Here is a 17,644-nt window from a genome sequence, read left to right on the forward strand (position 1 = left end):
TTTCCCTCACAAGTAAGTGTTGTCGACGCGCCGAAATCTCGGCAATGACGCTGACAGGGCTTATTCAACAGGCCAAGACGCAAATGTGCCCATTGCACTCCAACCCGGAACGTCTGCCCGTCCTCAGTACGTCTCTCCTCTCTTCGAACCGCTGTCCCTAGCGATCAAGGTGCGATGGCCAGATGATTTGACACTCGACAGTCTTTCGCCATAGTCTCGGGGCTGGGAAGTTCTGCTTGTCCACTGTCGGTCGCAGCCACGAGTTGAACGTCGACCTCCTAGGGACCTTGGGGAACAACTTGACGGCGCTTCGCTGGCCGCTCCTCCTCTGTTCCGCCCTTAAAGGCGTTGCTCGCGTCATACTGGTTCGTTTTTCTTTCAAACTCTTTGCGGCTCTGGCTGACGCAGTATCATTGTAGAAAACAACGAAACCAGATACATTCCGCCTGCCCCGCCCGAGCCGCTTTTGTCTGTCGCCGTTTGGCGTCCGCCTTGACACTGGCGATGATACCGACAGGTTATCCTCCCTCTGACTAAACGACAGTGCTGGGAGCGGCTCCCTGGAAGCGGGCTATGAGGATGGATATGAACGCCTGAAGGCGGGTCATTTCGCCGTCGGGTCATTCTAGCCGGCGCATCTGCCGTAAGAAGCCCTGGTCCAAAGAAGAAACTCGTGGGGGAAACTTGGTCTAACGTTTGCTCTAGTTTCGCTGGCTGATGCTATGGATAGAGCTGGTTGTGTCCAAGGGTGTGATTGCTGGTTTCTTTCCTTTGTCGCTCACGGGATATTGTTGCTACCTTTAGCTACCAGATTGATGATGATGATTAAGGATGATTAAGGGCGGTGCTTTTTGTTTTGGGGGGGGCGGGGGGGGGGGGGGCGTAGCAATTGTCGTCGGCGAAGATTGCCTGACCTGGTTTCTGCATGTCTGATGGCCTTGTCTCAAGTTTGCGCTCCGACTGAGATCTCAACCCTGGGCTCTCTTCCAATGCGTAATTTGTTCCAGTGGGGCAAAAAGACAAACCACCAGCGGTACTTCTGCGACAGATTCTTGATGAAGCACTCTGCACGCCGGTCTAGCGACTAGTCGTGATGCCCGGTACATCTTGATAGATAATCACGTTAGGGCAAGGTTTCTGAGAGGGAGGCCTCGGAGAAGGCTGAGGCAAGCACCATTCGACAATCTCTAGCTTGAGTTCTCGGATGGAAACTCTGTCAATTTAGTTTCTGGGGATGTTGGACGAAGGGGCAACTGGTGAGATGTTTCCTGGGAGAGTCTCGGGTAATATCACGAGATTGAACTTATCACAGATCATGGACAAGGAAAGGTGTCCCAAAAGAGAAGAAGGTTGTGGTGATTTGTATTCTGTAACCAGTCCTACCCCTAAAGTTCACACGCCCTAATGCTCCAAACTCTCCTCAAACAACCTCGCCAACTGTTCCCGCTCCCTCTCTACCTCATCCGCTAACCCAGGCGCCAAACTCAACACCCTCGCCTGCGGTATCGTCCCCTCCACCAACTCCGCAATATGCTCCCTCCCAAACCCCAGCGCTTTCAGTCCCTTCGGCTGGTCCCCCAGGTCGGCGAGGAATTTGGTCAGTGCGTCGGCGAGGACTTCGCCTGCGCTTTCGCGTTTGACCGTGGAGATGTCTACGCCGAAGGCCTCGGCTGCTGCGAGGTGCCGGTCGGGGTTGGAGGGGGCTGTGAAGCGGAAGACGGCGGGGGCGGTTACGGCGACGGAGACGCCGTGCGGGATTAGAGGGTCCGGGAGTTGGTAGCCGGCGTGGTGGTAACCGGGGTTTTGGCCGGATATGGGGTAGGACATGCCTAGGTGGGGTTAATGACTTGTTGACTGATTTAAGGGGAATGGGAAAGGGGAAAGGGGGGAGAAGAGAGCGAAAAGAGAGACTCACCATGACACAAATGCACACCCGCATTCCCAAACCCAACCCCGGCCAACGTACTCGCGAGCAACATCTCACTCTGCGCCTCCACATCCTCCGGATCCCGCACTGACCGCGGCAGATACTTCACCGTCTGCCTCAAGGCATTCAACGAGAAAATATCACTGATTGGGTTCGCGCCCTGGTACGCCGGTCGCAAGATGGGGTTCGTCGGGCGAGGGGTACGCTCGTTAAAAGGGATGGCCGTCCACGATTCCAGCGAGTGGCAGAGCACGTCCAGGCCGGACGACGCCTTCACTGCGGAGGGCATGGTAGCTGTGTTTAAGGGGTCGCAGATGCCGAGGGTGGGTTTGAGGTTGCGGTGGGCGACGCCTGTTTTAGCGCGGCGGGAGGCTAGGTCGAAGATGGCTGTGCCGGTGGTTTCACTGCCGGTGCCGGCGGTGGTGGGCACCGCGATGAGGGGGTGGAGTTTGCGTTCGATGGGGAGGCCTTTGCCGAGGGGCGCGTTGACGAAGTCGAGGAAGTCGGCTTCCGGGTAGGTGGTGTAGAGGTTCATGAGCTTGGCGGTGTCGATTACGGATCCGCCGCCGACGGCGAGGAAGGCGTCGGGGGCATAGGGTTTGGCCCAGGCTATGGCTTCTTTGATGCTGTTTCTCTGTCAGTTTTCCATCTCCTCAGGGATAGGTAGTCCGGGGGAAGGAAACAGACGAATAATCCTTCGGCTCAACGCGCACACCACTAAACACCTTATACTCCACTCCCTCACGATCCAACGACTCCCGCACCTGCTGCATCGCCGCCAATTTATCCACCGTCGGATCCGTCACGACACACACCCGCTTGGCGCCCATGTTGCGCAGGTCCATGCCTACCTCGCGCGTGACGCCTGGGCCGAAGCGGATGGAGGACGCGGCCATTTCGAAGGCGTACTCCTTTTGGGGGGTTTGAGGGGTGGCATAGTTGCGGGAGCTATTCGTAGCCCGGTTGGCGAATCGGGAGATGGTGGATGCTGTTGATGGGTGGCTGTGGTGGTGGTGGTTGGGGTTGGAGTGGCAGGGACAAGAGGGCGGGTGGGTGAATTGTACGGTGCGGAGGAGGTTGACTGCGCGTGTGGCCCTCTATATCATGGTTAGTTGGAATATGAGCAGAAGACGAAGCCGGAGCGGGGCATACATTGGGCAGGGCGCGGATGGCTGCTGTCATGGTGTTCGTCTCGTCTTGTGATAGTTTCAAGGGCTGGATATGTTGTTTTCGGATGATACCAAACTTAAATTCAAGACTAAATCGTCACACTCAATCCAATAACCGGTCCTTGCAACCAACGGGCCTACGGAAGTAGGTCTCTAATTACCATAGTACCTAGGTATTGGCAGTGAGAGACCGAGGTTTACCCCACACCCGGCTAAGCAACTCCCGAGAGTCCCAACGGGTACCGCCGGTTGGGGTTAGGCCGTGATGCTCCTTCCCAGCTGATTCATGTTGGTCTGGACTTTGGGGGCGAGATCCACTGCGGAGCCTTCCCCGCACAATTTGGGGACGTCTCTCCTGGATTCTGCTGGATCACGAGACATACACGTGTAGTTAGAATCAAGGGTGACAGCGCACCTTGTTGACCAGAAAGTAGCTTCCAAGAGGAAAATGCCATGCAAGGCTCAATTGGGTGTCCAGAAAATATATATGCCACAGAAAGAAACAACAAGAAATACATCAACAACCGCAGCAGCAACATAAACCGCTGTCTTCTTTTTGCCCGAGAATAACCGATAATAACCACCTCAACTTCTCCAGGTGAGATCCTCAGTGAGAAACTAGTACACCTCCAACACATACCGCCCCTCCTCCTTCAACCTCTCAATCTCCTTCCTTGAGTCCACCTTCCGCCCCCCCTCCTTCGCCTCAAACGCAATCGCCTCCTCCAACACCGCCGTAACATCCGGCACCGGCCACGTCGGCCCACACAAATAAAACGATCCCCCATCTTTAATGTACGCCTGCACAATCTGCTCCCGCGTCTGCCGCATCCGGTCCTGGATATAAATCTTCTGCGGCTGATCCCGCGAGAACGCCGCGCCCAACAGCGTGATCACCCCGGCATCGAGATAGGCTTCCCATTCCTCGCCGTAGAGGTATTCTTCGCGTTGGTGGCGACTGCCAAGGTACAGCAGGATAGCGCCGATTTCTTTGCCTTGTGCCTTTTGCATTGCGCGGTACTGGATGAAGGCGCGGAAGGGGGCGAGACCCGTGCCGAGACCGGCCATGATCAAGGGCGCGGTGTCTTCGACGGGGAGTTTCATCACCGAGGGCTTGACGGAGACGGTGACGGCGGTGCCGGGGAGCAGGCCAGAGAGGTAGCGCGTGGCTTGGCCGTAGCGGGTGCGGCCTTGGCTGTCGACCCAGTCGACGACGACGATCATGAGGGCGACCGAGGTCGGGGTCACGGCTTGCGCGGAGGCGATACTGTATTCGCGGCGTTTGAGCGGGGAGACGATGCGGACCAGATCGGGGAAGGAGGGGCGGGCGGAGGGGAAGGTTTGGAGGATGTCGACGTAGGTGACGGTTTCGACTTCGGAGAGTTTCTTGAACTCGTCGGCGCCGTCTTTGCCGCCGAGGAAGGCGAGTTTCTTTTGCTCTGCTTCGTCGGCGGCGAACTCGGCTAGGGCCTCGAAAAACCGCTTGGGTGGTTTGCCGAGGATGTCGAGGTTCTGCACCAGGGACTGGTACACCGTGCGGGTCTCGGCCACGGCGGCGTCCTCGCGCGAGGGGACCTGCACGAGGTCGTCCGCGTTGAGGCCGTACGCCTGGATGAAGTCGAGTACCTGCTGCGGGTCGTTGTCGGCGTGGATGCCCAGGGCCTCGCCGATGTTGTAGGTGAGGCCGGAGTTGCCCAGGTCGAACTCAATGTGGAAGATGTTGCGGTCGTACGCGTCCGGTGTGAGCCGGCGGTTCTCCTTGACGTGCACCGTGGCTGTCTTGACCGTGAGGTCGGGGCGCAGCTCGATCTGCGTGCCGTACGCCTCCTTGAACACGAGGCCCTTGGCTGCTTCCTGCCAGCTGTCCAGCTTGAGCGCCGGCTCGGCCTCGTTCTTATCGAAGGGCACAAAGCTAATGGGCTTGAGCCCTGAGCGGGGGGCAACGGCGGGGGGCGCTTCCTCGACTTCGGCCCAGCTGGCTGGCACCTCGATTGTCTTGAGTGCCTGCGCGAGCGCATCGGCAAACTCGGCCAGTGTCACCTGGCTCTCGTTGACCTCACCAAGCTTGGCGAGCTCCGCAAGCGTGACCTCGGGCCGGGCGACCTGCAGGAATGCAAGCTGGGTGAGCAGCTCAGCATCCTTCTCTAGCGCAGGTGAGAACGATGAATCGAGAACGACCAAGCCCAGGCCCTTCTTCTGGATCTGCTTCCGCGCAGCTGCGGGGATACGCTTCTCGAGTTCCTCCTCCTTGAAGTTCGGAAGCCGCAGGATGACCTTGCCGCTGCCGGCCTTAGCACCATTAAGGATATCCACATCCTTAAGCAGCTTCTCCTCACCCACAAAGACCACATCCGCGGTCTCAACGGCAAATGGCGCCTCAACCGGCGACTCAGAGCTGCGGATATCCGTCCGCACCGCACCGCCCTGCACCAAGTTATCATACGTCTCGTGGATGTACACATTGTTAGGCGCCTCGCGCGCCAACAGCTTGCCCAGCGCCGCGGGCGCCGCCAACGCAGCCGAGTTATCAACATCCCAGAAGGTGTACTGGCGCGTCTGCTCCACAGCCTGCAGCGTCAGCGCAACCTCCGCCTGGGTCTCCTTGGACGTGAGCTGGTGCACGATGGACGCGATCGAGCTTGGCGTGTGGGTGGTCGCCGCGGCGTACTTGACGTCGATCACCACGAGCTGCTGCGAGCGGTCCGAGAAGGACACCGCCGTGAGCACGTCGGCGTACAGCACCGACTGCACTGAGGCGTCCTCGACCGCCGTGGCGTCGCGGACTTGGCCGAGCACGGCCACCTGGCGGGTCGATTCGGGGAGCACAGCGAGGAAGGCCTCCTCGATAAAAGGCCGGTAGACGCGTACGTTGATGGCGCCGACCTTCTTGCCCTCGGCGGCGAGGGTATTGGCGACTTGCTTAGCCAGCTGCGCCTCGGCGCTCCCAAACACCACCAGCACCAGTTCCGGCTCCTCATGGCCGTGGTACTCAAACGGCGCGTACGACGTGCCGAGTTCGCCGTTGAACGCATGCAGCAGGTCAATCACTTTCCCCGCCGTGTCCAACCGCTTGTTCAGCGCGTTAGCCGCCGCCGCGATCTTCTTGTACGTCTCGGCAATACTGGTCTCACTCAGCGCGTCCACCACCCGCAGCGTCTCCCGCGCGGTGCGGATGCCATCGTACACGTGCAGCGTGGGGAGGATTGACGCCAGGAGTGTAGCTAGCAGTGAGATGTGCTGGGCTTCGTAGGCCGAGGTGCTCGCTACGAGCGCCAGGCCCAGGTCCTCTGCGATCTGCAGCGCGCTTTCGTACTCGGCTACCAGGCCGTCGTGGGCGGAGTAATCCGCCGCGGCGACGTGGGCTACAAACGGGCTGGCTACGCCGTAGAGAAGGGACAGCTGGTCCAGGGCCGGGCGGAGGTGTCGCAGGGTCAGCGAGGGGGCCAGGACTGTCTGGGGGATGTGCCGCTTGGCAAGGTCGAAGTCCTTGGAGAAGATGTATCCCAAGGCCAAGGTACCCGCACCAGAACGGGTTTGGAGGGGGACCACGGTGGTGGTCTCGCCGTGGATGTTTTGCTCGCCGGCCTGGGACCAGTCCCGCACGGCGGTGTCGAGATCAAAGGTCTCCGGGGAGAAGGAGAAGATCTTGTCGGAGAGCTTGTACGCGGTCTGCTGGACGAGCAGCTGGCCGGTGGCGTAGGTCGGGCCGGAGATGGAGGAAAGCGGGATCGAGACTCCCTGTGTTGTTGCCTCCTGGGCCTTCTCGGGAATGGTGTTGGCCTCCGGGACCGGCACGGCGCCGCCCGTGGTAGCTTCGTGCTTCAATTGCATCGTGGCGTCGTTTGGGGTCTCGGTGTCGTCGTCTGTTTCAACAATGGCACCGTCGGCAAAGTGGTCCTTGAAGGCTTCCTCTAGGAGAGCGGAAGGACGGGCGTTCGCAAGGTACCGAGGCACGAGGCAGGAGAGTGGCCCGGGGACTGCCTCGAAGCGCTTGCGGACGGCAAAAACGGAGAGCAGGGACTGCGCCAGCGAGAATTGCTGGAATTGGGTGCCAGGGGAAAGAAGAGAGAGTGAGAGGAAGGGAGAGAAAGAGTGAGAGACAAGAGCTTAGGGAGAGAAAAGTGAAACAACACGAAGCCCGAGGGCGCAAGGTAAGAAAAGTAAGTGGTCCATCTTTTTTTTCACTTTCTACGAAGTACCTCGCCTTCCAACAGTTCCCACCCGCGTAACCCGGCGCGGTCTTCTCCGTAGCCGAGCCCGCCGACAGCCACTGTTTAGTCAGTGTCCGCAGTCAACGTGCGCGTCCATCCGCCCGCTGGCAAAAAAATCTGGACCCGAAACGGGCTGATGTGGGCGTTCCTGATACCTCATTCTCGCGGTGTCGTTAATTGACGCTGGATGGCGTGATCTGCGCTAGTCCGTATTGGGCGGTTTTGTGGGGGTTCGCTGGGTTTGACGTTGAAGTTTGCGTGGGTTTGTCAGCTGCACGTGTTCTTCCACGTGGGTTGTTCTCCGATTGCGCTGCATGGAGGATCGAGTTTTGCGACTTTGGGCGAGTTTTGGGTGTGGTTTGTTGCGGCTGTCGGTGGCAATCGGTGGCAATCGCAAAATGTCCCATGGGTTTGTTCGCCTCGACAAAGTACATTTCTTTGGCGAGGGAATTGGAGTGGTAATTGAAATCCCGCGTCCAAGACATCAGTCGGCCGAGAGGAAGGATGAATTTAGCCAGTTCTTTGGTCGCCCCAATTCTCTCGTCCAGCCCACGTGATACCGGCATTGGATTTGAGAATTCATCGAGCTTCACCATGTCTGTCGGTTCGGCGACTTCAGTTCCTGGGTGGCGAACACCTGCTTTCTTTAACTTCATCTTCAACTAGCAGCCATATGCAGTGAGACAGTGTAAAAGATGGGGGTTCAGTGGGGGTATCGTTTCCAAACCCGGTCCTCTTCAGTGGCAATTCTGTCCAATATCTGTCCTTCACCCAGGAACCGATCCGATGTCTTGCCAAGCCGGGGCCGGGTGACCCACTTGTCCGCCCCGGCCCCGTCTCGCCCGGGCTGGTTCCGGGCTGGTTCACCAAACCACGCGGAGTCGGTCGAGTTCAGTGTTGGCGTATTGAAGTAACGCTGTCATATTTTACCAAGTCGCCGGCATGTGACCTGTGTGATGATGAGCGTTGTAGACGTCTGGCATTCCGTTTATGGTCTTCAAATTTCGAGACGAGTCTGGCTGGTCGTTCGCAAGGGCAGCCCCGAGTAAGTTGAAGGTGTTAAACTATGGGAAAGTCATTCTCTCTGCCGGAATCAGGTTGGAATGAGTTTGTCGTTTAAGAATAGGGCCCTCAATGTTTTGTCATGCGGCTCTGCCTCCAGCTTCCTAGCGTCTCCATTCTTAACCACCAACGATTTTGATCTTGGCAGCCTTGAGGCGTGCTAGCGGACGAGACTTGTTTGCAAACCTATGACCAGACGATCTTTTCTCTGATGGTTTGCGTAACCATTATGCGTAACTCACCAAATGGATTCATCTCGCTCCTCGTAGAATCCTCTCATCCTTTCCTCATTCTCAATCCGTCACTTGCACTCTGACCCAATGGGCCAACACCCCGCTGCCAAGCCGGCGCCGACCGATCAACATGCCCCGCACTCGGCAGTCAACACCCCCCGTGACCGGCTCCGAATCACCGGGCGGAAACACATGGAAACCAGTCGAGCTAAGTCCGGATCCGAAAACCTACCCCGACGGCCCTAACTCGCCGCCGGTAACTGGATTCGGACTTGCCGAATTGGCAGGCTCGCAAGCAAATTTTGCGCGTTGCGTGCGGCGTGCGTGTGTCTACGGGAGCTGGTCCCGAAACGGGTTGCGGGTTTTGTGCGCCGTTTGGGGGAGGGGTGTGTTTCGCAGAGCCAATCGCTTCGATTCGCCACCCTTCCTTTTTGGGAACCACACGGCCAGTCGCAAAGGGTTATGGAATGGATGATGCGGTCATGCTTGGCGTAGAATGGAATGGTGTTTAGTCTTGACGAAACTGCAGTTATTGAAGCTGGATGAGGTTGTCTTGATTAGTTTTGCCGCCTTTTCGAGGTCATGACAAAGCATATTGGGGTGGAAAACGTTGACTCAGGATTTGGATTGATCTCGATGGGAACATGCAACGTCAACAACGATCCGGAAATAGGAACCTGGCAAGCCTGGCCCGCTCCCCAGACTCAGATCTGCAGCAAAAGTCCGAGACGGACCGAGAAGATCCAAACCCGGGAAGCCTCCTTGCAAGGGAACATTGAACCTTCCCGGCGAGAAGTTCTCGCTGAAAAGGAAAGCACGACTGGGAAAACCACTGCGGGTGGTGACTCCGCTGCGGCTGCACCCCGGGCGGATCCCAAACCATCACGGAATCCAGGCCGCCGATGCCATCCATCTTGGCATCAGCCAAAAAAGTGCGAGAATTGTGCGTAAAACGCCTGCTGAATAATTTTCTTGGTCTCAAGGGGGCAAACAACGGCACGGTGACGATTGCCTTCAACGACATTCCATGACGCGAATTGTCGTTGGCTTTAAATGAAACAGGTCAGCTGTCTCCCGTCTGCTTGTCGCCGTGTCTTGTTTGCTGGTTCCCAGCTCTGGCCAATTTAATTATCACCCGTCCTCCGAACCTGCACGGCATTTCGACGGTGCCCGTTGTCAACAACACCTTGCAGCATCACCGGCACCGACGACCTGCAATCAAACAATTCGACGGCTCGTGCATTTCGAGATTTTTTATTTTAGCTTTTTAGCGTTTTTTTGTTTTTCCTTTTCCCGCGAAACACCCCGGCTTCCGGTCAGCAAACCGCAAACAACAACGCACAAACCGCTTCAGGTCGGAGACTTCAGCCTATATCCCGGCGCAGACGACTTCGCAGCGGTCCGCATTTCCTAGAACGGAAGCCCTTTTAATCTATTCCGCCCACAGTGGCCCCGTCCGACTGACATCGCCAATCACTCGGGTGACACACTTGCAGCAGCGAAGATAACCGCAGGTCAGACGCACGCCCAGCAAGGCGCAAAGTGCGGTAGTGTAGCGACAGGGGAAAAAAAGAAACTGCGGAGAACGCACAGCGGGACGACCGCATCACATCGCTCGCTTCACAGCAGTCCGTCTACGCACACGCCCACACCCCTAGTTGTCATCCTTGGCAGCAGCCAGCCGACTGCGGGTCGGCACATCCCATTTTAGATCTTCGTCTTTTCGATTTCCGCTTGCTGGTGTAGCAAGGGGGGGAGGGGCGTTTCCGTAGGAAGTGGGATTGAACTGCGTTGGGCAGCTCTGGGGAAGACTGGGGTGCATATCTCATATATAGCATCTCCAGCCATGGTACGCACCTCCACTCGCCGTCGCCCTTGGGCAGCGGCAGCGGCAGTCATATCCAACACCACAACGGGACGTGGAGGAGAGTCTTCATCCGCAACAGGAACACGAGAAAACACGACCACAACATCCTTCCTGCTAGCCAACCTCCATTGTCCAACTTGCGTATCAACGATCAAGGACGCTCTCTTGCACGACTCCGGCAACGAGAATCTGATCAAGTGGGTTTCACCAAACGTGGTGACCTCGGTGGTGACGGTCGAGCACACACCCGCAGCGTCTGTCCGACGCATGCGCGACGCCCTCGAGGAGAGCGGATTCGAGATATGCGGTATCACGAACTCGGCGGGCGACGTTTCTGACTTAGATCTAGACCTGGAAGCAGCGGGAGGAAGTCAGCAGCAACAAGGGGAAAGCAGCAACAGCGACAGCAGCGGACACTGTAACAACAACACCAACGACACGGATATCAACGGCACCAACATGGACCGACCAACGTCGGCACTTAGCAGGTGGTTCAGGCCACTTGGCCGGCAGTCCTCGCACCAATCCCAAAAGAACCGGGCCCACTTGGCCAACTGTGAACAATGCCGCAACAACAATGCGGTGGGAATGATCGAAACAGACGAAAAGCGGGCGGCCGGGACTATGTCCCACCATGACACTTTGCCTTTGAGCAAGCCAACCAGCCCGCTCGTAAGCTCGGGCCCTGTCTCGCATGCTGGCATTCGCACTGGCACTGGCACGAGCACGGCAATGGACGCCAGCAAACAAGGCTCCTTCGTCGCGATCGAAAGTGACACGGACGTGCCTCAGCTATGGCGTGTGTCGTTGGCCGTCGGGGGCATGACGTGTTCCGCCTGCGCCAACATGATCACCGAGGGTTTGAAGAAGCACAGCTGGGTGGCTAACGTGGTGGTGAACCTGGTTGGGAATAGCGCGGTGGTGGACGTGAAGGAGAAGGAGAAGGCCGATGAGGTGGTCGAGGCCGTCGAGGATCTCGGGTATGAGGCCACGCTGGACTCGGTGACCGAGCTCAGCCAGGGCAAGCAGCAACGCAAAGGCAAAGCCGGTGGTGTTGTGACAACAACAGACCCAGCTACATCCGACCTCTGGAGAGCCACCGTAGCCATCGGCGGCATGACTTGTGCAGCGTGCTCCAACAACATCACACGCGAGTTGAAGAAGAAAGACTGGGTGCGGGATATCGCGGTCAACCTGCTCACCAACAGCGCGGCGATCGACGTGCAGGGCCGGGCCAACGCGGACAAGCTAGTCGATGAGATTGAGGATCTCGGCTACGACGCGGCACTAGACGCCGTCGTCAGCCTTGCGCAGGAAACAGACAACGGAGAAGAGGAAGAGCCCGAGCGCACCGTCGAAATCCGTATCGAGGGTCTGTACTGCGAGCACTGCCCGGAGCGGGTTACCAGCAGTCTCGCGGGGTTTCGTAGTGACAACAGCAACGGCCGACGACGACAACTGGAGGTGCTGACGCCGCCGACTCGCCAGCGGCCGATCCTCAAGCTTACATACACACCAAACGCGCCGGGCTTCACCATCCGCACGATCCTCGCAGCCATCGAGGCCAGCGACCCCGGGTTCACGGCATCGGTGTACCACCCGCCGACGCTCGAAGAACGCTCCAAGCAGATCCAGCGCCAGCACCGCCGGCAGATCTTGTTCCGCACCATCTTCACCGGCATCGTGTGCATCCCGTCGTTCGTGATAGGTATTGTCTACATGTCGCTGGTGCCCCACACGCCGGACGGAGCCAAGCACTTTTTGATGAAAAGCTGGGTGTCGGGCATCAGCCGGGCACAGATCGCGCTGTTCATCATGGCCACGCCCGTGTACTTCTTCGCGGCCGACCTGTTCCACCGACGCGCCATCAAGGAAATCCGCACGCTGTGGCGTCGTGGCAGTCGCGTGCCCCTGTTGCAGCGATTCTATCGGTTCGGCAGCATGAACACGCTCATGTCGCTGGGGACGACAATCGCGTTCATCAGCTCGGTCAGCCAGATGATTGCTGCGGCGGTGTATCAACCCGCCGAAGTTAACGACAGCAACTTTTATTTCGACTCGGTCGTGTTCCTGACTTTCTTCCTGCTGCTCGGCCGACTGATCGAGAGTTACAGCAAGAGCAAAACCGGCGACGCCGTCGAGATGCTCGGCAAGCTGCGGCCGACGACCGCGGTGCTGGTCGAAGGGTACGGGACCGAAAAAGAAGCGGATGTCGTCGTCAAGGCCGACCTGCTCGACTTCGGCGATGTCGTCCGCGTCACGCACGGCGCATCTCCGCCAGCCGACGGCGTCGTGGTCCGCGGGCAGAGCAATTTTGACGAGTCCAGCCTGACGGGCGAGTCCCGGCTGGTGGCCAAGGCGGTCGGCGACGGGGTATTCGCGGGCACAGTCAACAAGGACGCGTCGCTGCTGGTGCGTATCACAGGCGTGGCCGGGTCGTCCATGCTCGACCAGATTGTGCATGTCGTGCGCGAGGGGCAGACCAAGCGCGCGCCTATCGAGCAGGTCGCTGATTTGTTGACGTCGTATTTCGTCCCTGTCGTCACTTTTATCGCTGTGTTTACGTGGATCATCTGGCTCTCGCTTGGCCTTGGTGGGCATATTCCGGACCATTACCTGGATGTCACCTCGGGCGGGTGGGTCGCCTTCTCGCTGCAGTTTGCCATTTCCGTGTTTGTCGTCGCCTGCCCGTGTGGTTTGGCGTTGGCGGCTCCCACGGCGATTTTTGTTGGGAGTGGGCTGGCGGCGAAGCATGGGATCTTAGCCAAGGGCGGAGGCGAGGCGTTTGAGAAGGCCAGTCGGATTGATTGTGTTGTTTTTGACAAGACGGGCACGTTGACGGTGGGCGGGGAGCCGAAGATCACGGACTCGGAGGTGTATCCGGAGGAGGAAGGGGAGAAGGAGGCCGTGTTGGCGACATTGAAGGCTGTTGAGGAGAACAGCAGTCATCCGATTGCTAAGGCGATTGTGGCGTTTTGTGCGGAGCATACCTCGGCGCGGGTGGATATCGATGGGTTGCAAGAGGTTCCCGGGAAGGGCATGAAGGCAACCTATCGGGGCACCTCGGGACAGGAGGAGGGTAGTACTCGTGCGTTCGAACTCGCGGTGGGCAATGAAGCGTTCATGGCCGATTTCGCCGTCACCATCCCAAACACAACGACCGCCACGCTCCAACGCTGGAAGTCCGAAGCCAAGTCTGTCGCTCTGGTCGCTACCCGGGCTATCACCCCCACCACAGAGCCAGAGTCAGACAACACAAACAACTGGACCCTCGCGGCCGCGCTCTCCATCTCCGATCCCATCCGCCCCGAAGCCCCGCGCATCATCGCCGCCCTCCAAGGCCGCGGTACCCGCGTCTGGATGCTCTCAGGCGACAACCCGACCACCGCCGCAGCCGTAGCCGCCCAGCTCGGCATCCCCCCGGACCAAGTCATCGCCGGCGTCCTGCCCACCGGCAAAGCCGACAAGATCAAGTACCTCCAATCCACCCTCCGTGCCGGCTCCTCTTCGGACTCCAACCCCTCGGAGAAAACCCAACGCGCCATGGTAGCCATGATCGGCGACGGCATCAACGATTCCCCGGCCCTCGCCACAGCCGACGTCGGCGTAGCCATCGGGTCCGGCGCCGACGTAGCCATCAGCAGCGCCGACTTTGTCCTCGTCAAATCTGACCTGCGAGCCGTCGTCGACCTGCTGGATTTGTCGAGGGTCGTGTTCCGGAGGATTAAATTCAATTTTGGCTGGGCGGTGGTGTATAATTGTGTGGCGCTGCCGGTGGCGGCGGGGGCGTTTTATCCGATTATGAGCAAGGGCCAGCATGTTAGGTTGGATCCGGTTTGGGCGAGTTTGGCGATGGCGTTGAGTAGTATTAGTGTGGTGTTGAGTTCGTTGATGTTGAGGGTTGGGGTGAGGGGGGTCGGGTTCCGGGAGAGGAGGATTGAGTGAGTGATGGCAGCGGAGAAGGTATACATAACACAAGCGTGTAAGAAGCGGGTTTATTATTCTAGGTTGAGCGAGTTTGCGCGGGTTTTTGGGGTCTTGGTTGGGTGGTTTCTTTCTCTTTTGGGTTGGTTTGTACGACTGGACGAGCGAGTGAGAGCGGGTTTGCGGGAGGGTTAGGGTCAATGCTGGTCAGGCAAAGCGAGCACAGTGATGCGCTGGTTTATGAGATAGATACCCATAATTCATGTTTCACAAGTTTGTCATTTCTTCGTCCAGTGAATCTAACTGTTAGTTGAGAGACCACACGTGAGAGCAGCGTGGCTAGAATTGATTGGGCTGATCATTGATCTGTGAAAGAACTCGGCTTCAAACTCCAGATGCGGGTTATCAGTTGATGAGAGTCCAGTCACGTTGATCCAAAAATAAAGGCCCAGGGTCCGTGCTCGGGCCATCAACCTTAGCGGCAAGCTCCTGTGGAGCCCTCCCAGCTTCCCAGCTCCAAATCAAAGTCAACATGGAACAAACAAAAAGTCGACTCCCATTCCATCCAGGATTCCATCGACTCACCTCTGCAGAAACTCGATCTCGCGTCTGATTATCGCCGAACACTCATAGGACGCCTTCCTTGTGAGAAACAGTCAAAAGTACCGAACATCCGGTATTCCCCAAGAACCTGCGTAACAAACAGTGGGGTCGTCACCCCAGCGACCATTCAAGCCGCACGAGCACAGCCGCCGAGCGCACCAGCCGGAAATCGCATCGCCGAGTGCACACGCCGTCAGCGGAGTAAAAGGGAAAAAGAGGTAGTACCCGGGTGGCCCAGAGGCAAACCCCCCCAAAAAGCACACCAAAATGAATTCCACCGTCAAACGCAAGTTCAACGCCCTCATCCACGGCATCGACAACCGCCCAGCGCCACAGTACGGCAACCCCGATCGCGACAGTCAGCAAGCAGCAATAGAGTCTGGAAGCTCCCCCTACCGTCCGTGGACAGCCGTGACCATGCCGACGCCCGGTGGTCGCGATGATGGCAGCGGCAACTCCAGCTTCGCAGCCGATCTGCAGAAGAAACGCCGACTCGCGAACCCCACGACCACGACCCCCTCGAAATACGCGACCGCCGCGGCGAACAACAACAACCTCCAGGGCACGCCTGACATGCGCTCGTCCCCGGCCAGCATCCGCAGCGTCCCGCCGAGCGGCACAAACAACACCACTACTATCTCCAATGTCACAATGCGCAACTGGGGTACCCCCACGAGAAACAGCAGCCGATACGGCACGCCCGCTCACGACAACGACAACGACAGCAACCACACCGGCCGCCCACCCCCACCCAAATACTGTCCCAACGACCGTGATCAACTCCTCCGCCGCCTGGCCACCTTCCAGGAACTAACCGACTGGACGCCCAAGCCGGAGCGGGTCAGCGAGGTGGAGTGGGCGAAGCGCGGGTGGGCGTGTCAGGGAAAAGAGCGCGTGCGGTGTGCGCTGTGTGGGAGGGAGCTGGTGGTGAGGGTGAACAAGAAGGAGGTGGATGGGAAGGAGGTTGCGGTGTTGATTGCGGGTGAGGTCGCTGAGTCGGTGGTGGATACGTATGTTGAGATGATACGGGAGGCGCATGCTGAGGATTGTTTATGGCGGAAGAGGGGGTGTGATGGTGAATTATTTCCTCTATCTTCTCCTGTCTCGACTTCTCGAGGGGGTTGCTGACCAACTTTGTGTGTGTTCTAGACTCCCTTCTACGTCTGCCGCTGCCGAATCCGAAACTCGCGCTACAAGGCCTTCGCCAACGGTATGACGAGCTGTGCGAGCGCGCCGCGTTTCTTCCCTACGAGTTCAACCTACGTCTTCCCCCGGGTCTTGATCTCGATGCTGTAATTTCCTACCTCCCGCCCGACTTCTTGACCAACTCCCCCGCAAATCAGCCACAACAAGAAATCAACCGCCCCGCGTTAGCCCTCGCCCTCCTCGGCTGGCAATCCCTCCTGCACCCACAACTCGGCCACCCCATCCCCAACTCCGCCTCCTGCCACACCTGTCTGCGCCGCCTCGGCCTGTGGATGTTCAAGTCCCGCGAGATTGACCCGAACACTCGCACCGTGGTGGTCCCCGCACCCATGGACCACCTCGATCCGTTGAGGGAACACCGGTTTTTCTGTCCCTGGAAGAATCCCGCTGCACAGCGGAATCCGGGCAGCAGTAACAGTAACAGTACCAGCAACGGCTCCGGCCAGCAGCAGCAGCAGCAGGCGGCATGGGAGGTATTGGTGGTAGGATTAAAGAATGAGGCGTTTATCCGGGGCCGTCTCAGCGGAACCGGCACTGTCAAGAGAACCCCTACCGCGACCCCCAAAGAGAAACGTTTCGGGCTCGGTCTCGGTCACAGCCGTAGCAAGAGCAGCATGCCCGCGCCGAATCTCAACAACAAGGAAACCACCGCCACAGGCGCAGCAGACACAAGCACAAACGCACCACCCATCCCACAAACCCCCGAACGCCGGCCCATGACCGTCGACAGCGGACATCCACACAACATCACCAACAGCAGCAGTAAACTCGCGGCCCTCCAAACCGGTACTCCCTTATCCATCCGCTCCATCGGCGGTAGCAGTCTATTCGGGAACCGAGATGGCGAGCCCAAAGAGGGTGAGGAGAATGAAGAGGAAGTGAGGGCGAAAAAGGACAGGGATATGATGTCCCGGTTAAGGAGGGTTAAGAGTTTGTTTGGGGGCTCGAAGAGCGGGAGTGGGAGTGGGGGCAAGTTGAGGAAATTGGGGAGTAGTAGTCGGCCGGGGACGGCACATTCGGTGCGATCTACTAGGGAAGGGCTGGGTCAGGATAGAGGGGAGGGTGCCGGTGGAGGTGCAGGTGGAAATGGAGGTGCAGGTGGAAATGGAGGTGGAGGTGGTGAAGGGATGTAGCTAGGTATTTCGTAATTATATACCTTAATTGTCAACGGGGCTATGTTTTCCCCCTAAATTGTCCTCGGCAATTTCTATATTCGTGCATGATCATATCCAGAGCAGCCCCTGAGGTAGGTTGGGTGAGCTATGGATGGGCCGAGCCTGGATAGCATTTGTCCGCCGCATTGCATAAAAACCGGATAAACTAGAAATCGGGATAGGATAACTATTAAAAGTTATGTTGGGAAACTTCTCTGTTCTCATCTCTATTTCTATATTCCTCTACATTTCGATTTCCATCTCCATTTCCAGTTCGAATTCTAGTTC

General features: G+C 58.1%; 3 protein-coding genes across 3 annotated transcripts; 2 read left to right on the forward strand and 1 right to left on the reverse strand.

Annotated features, from left to right (window-relative positions):
- Window positions 1-1,401: 1,401 nt before the first annotated feature.
- On the reverse strand, window positions 1,402-6,927 carry C8A04DRAFT_34132 (sulfite reductase; the record flags this gene model as incomplete). Its single annotated transcript, XM_062782725.1, has 6 exons — window positions 1,402-1,829; window positions 1,916-2,553; window positions 2,615-2,929; window positions 3,060-3,142; window positions 3,724-6,834; window positions 6,886-6,927. The coding sequence occupies 6 exons, from the start codon at window positions 6,925-6,927 to the stop codon at window positions 1,402-1,404; spliced, it is 4,617 nt and encodes a 1,538-aa protein (XP_062640788.1).
- Window positions 6,928-10,448: 3,521 nt separating this feature from the next.
- Window positions 10,449-14,414, forward strand: C8A04DRAFT_34135 (E1-E2 ATPase-domain-containing protein; the record flags this gene model as incomplete). The annotated part of the gene is made up of 2 exons (XM_062782726.1): window positions 10,449-10,521; window positions 10,558-14,414. The coding sequence occupies 2 exons, from the start codon at window positions 10,449-10,451 to the stop codon at window positions 14,412-14,414; spliced, it is 3,930 nt and encodes a 1,309-aa protein (XP_062640789.1).
- An 849-nt stretch (window positions 14,415-15,263) lies between these two features.
- On the forward strand, window positions 15,264-17,335 carry C8A04DRAFT_34136 (C3HC zinc finger-like-domain-containing protein; the record flags this gene model as incomplete). The annotated part of the gene is made up of 3 exons (XM_062782727.1): window positions 15,264-16,071; window positions 16,146-16,738; window positions 16,772-17,335. 3 exons carry the CDS (start codon window positions 15,264-15,266, stop codon window positions 17,333-17,335), a joined length of 1,965 nt encoding a protein of 654 aa, XP_062640790.1.
- Window positions 17,336-17,644: the final 309 nt, after the last annotated feature.

The sequence above is a fragment of the Dichotomopilus funicola genome, assembly GCF_033296635.1.
Source record: "Dichotomopilus funicola strain CBS 141.50 unplaced genomic scaffold C8A04scaffold_3, whole genome shotgun sequence".
In the NCBI taxonomy this organism is placed as follows: domain Eukaryota; kingdom Fungi; phylum Ascomycota; class Sordariomycetes; order Sordariales; family Chaetomiaceae; genus Dichotomopilus; species Dichotomopilus funicola.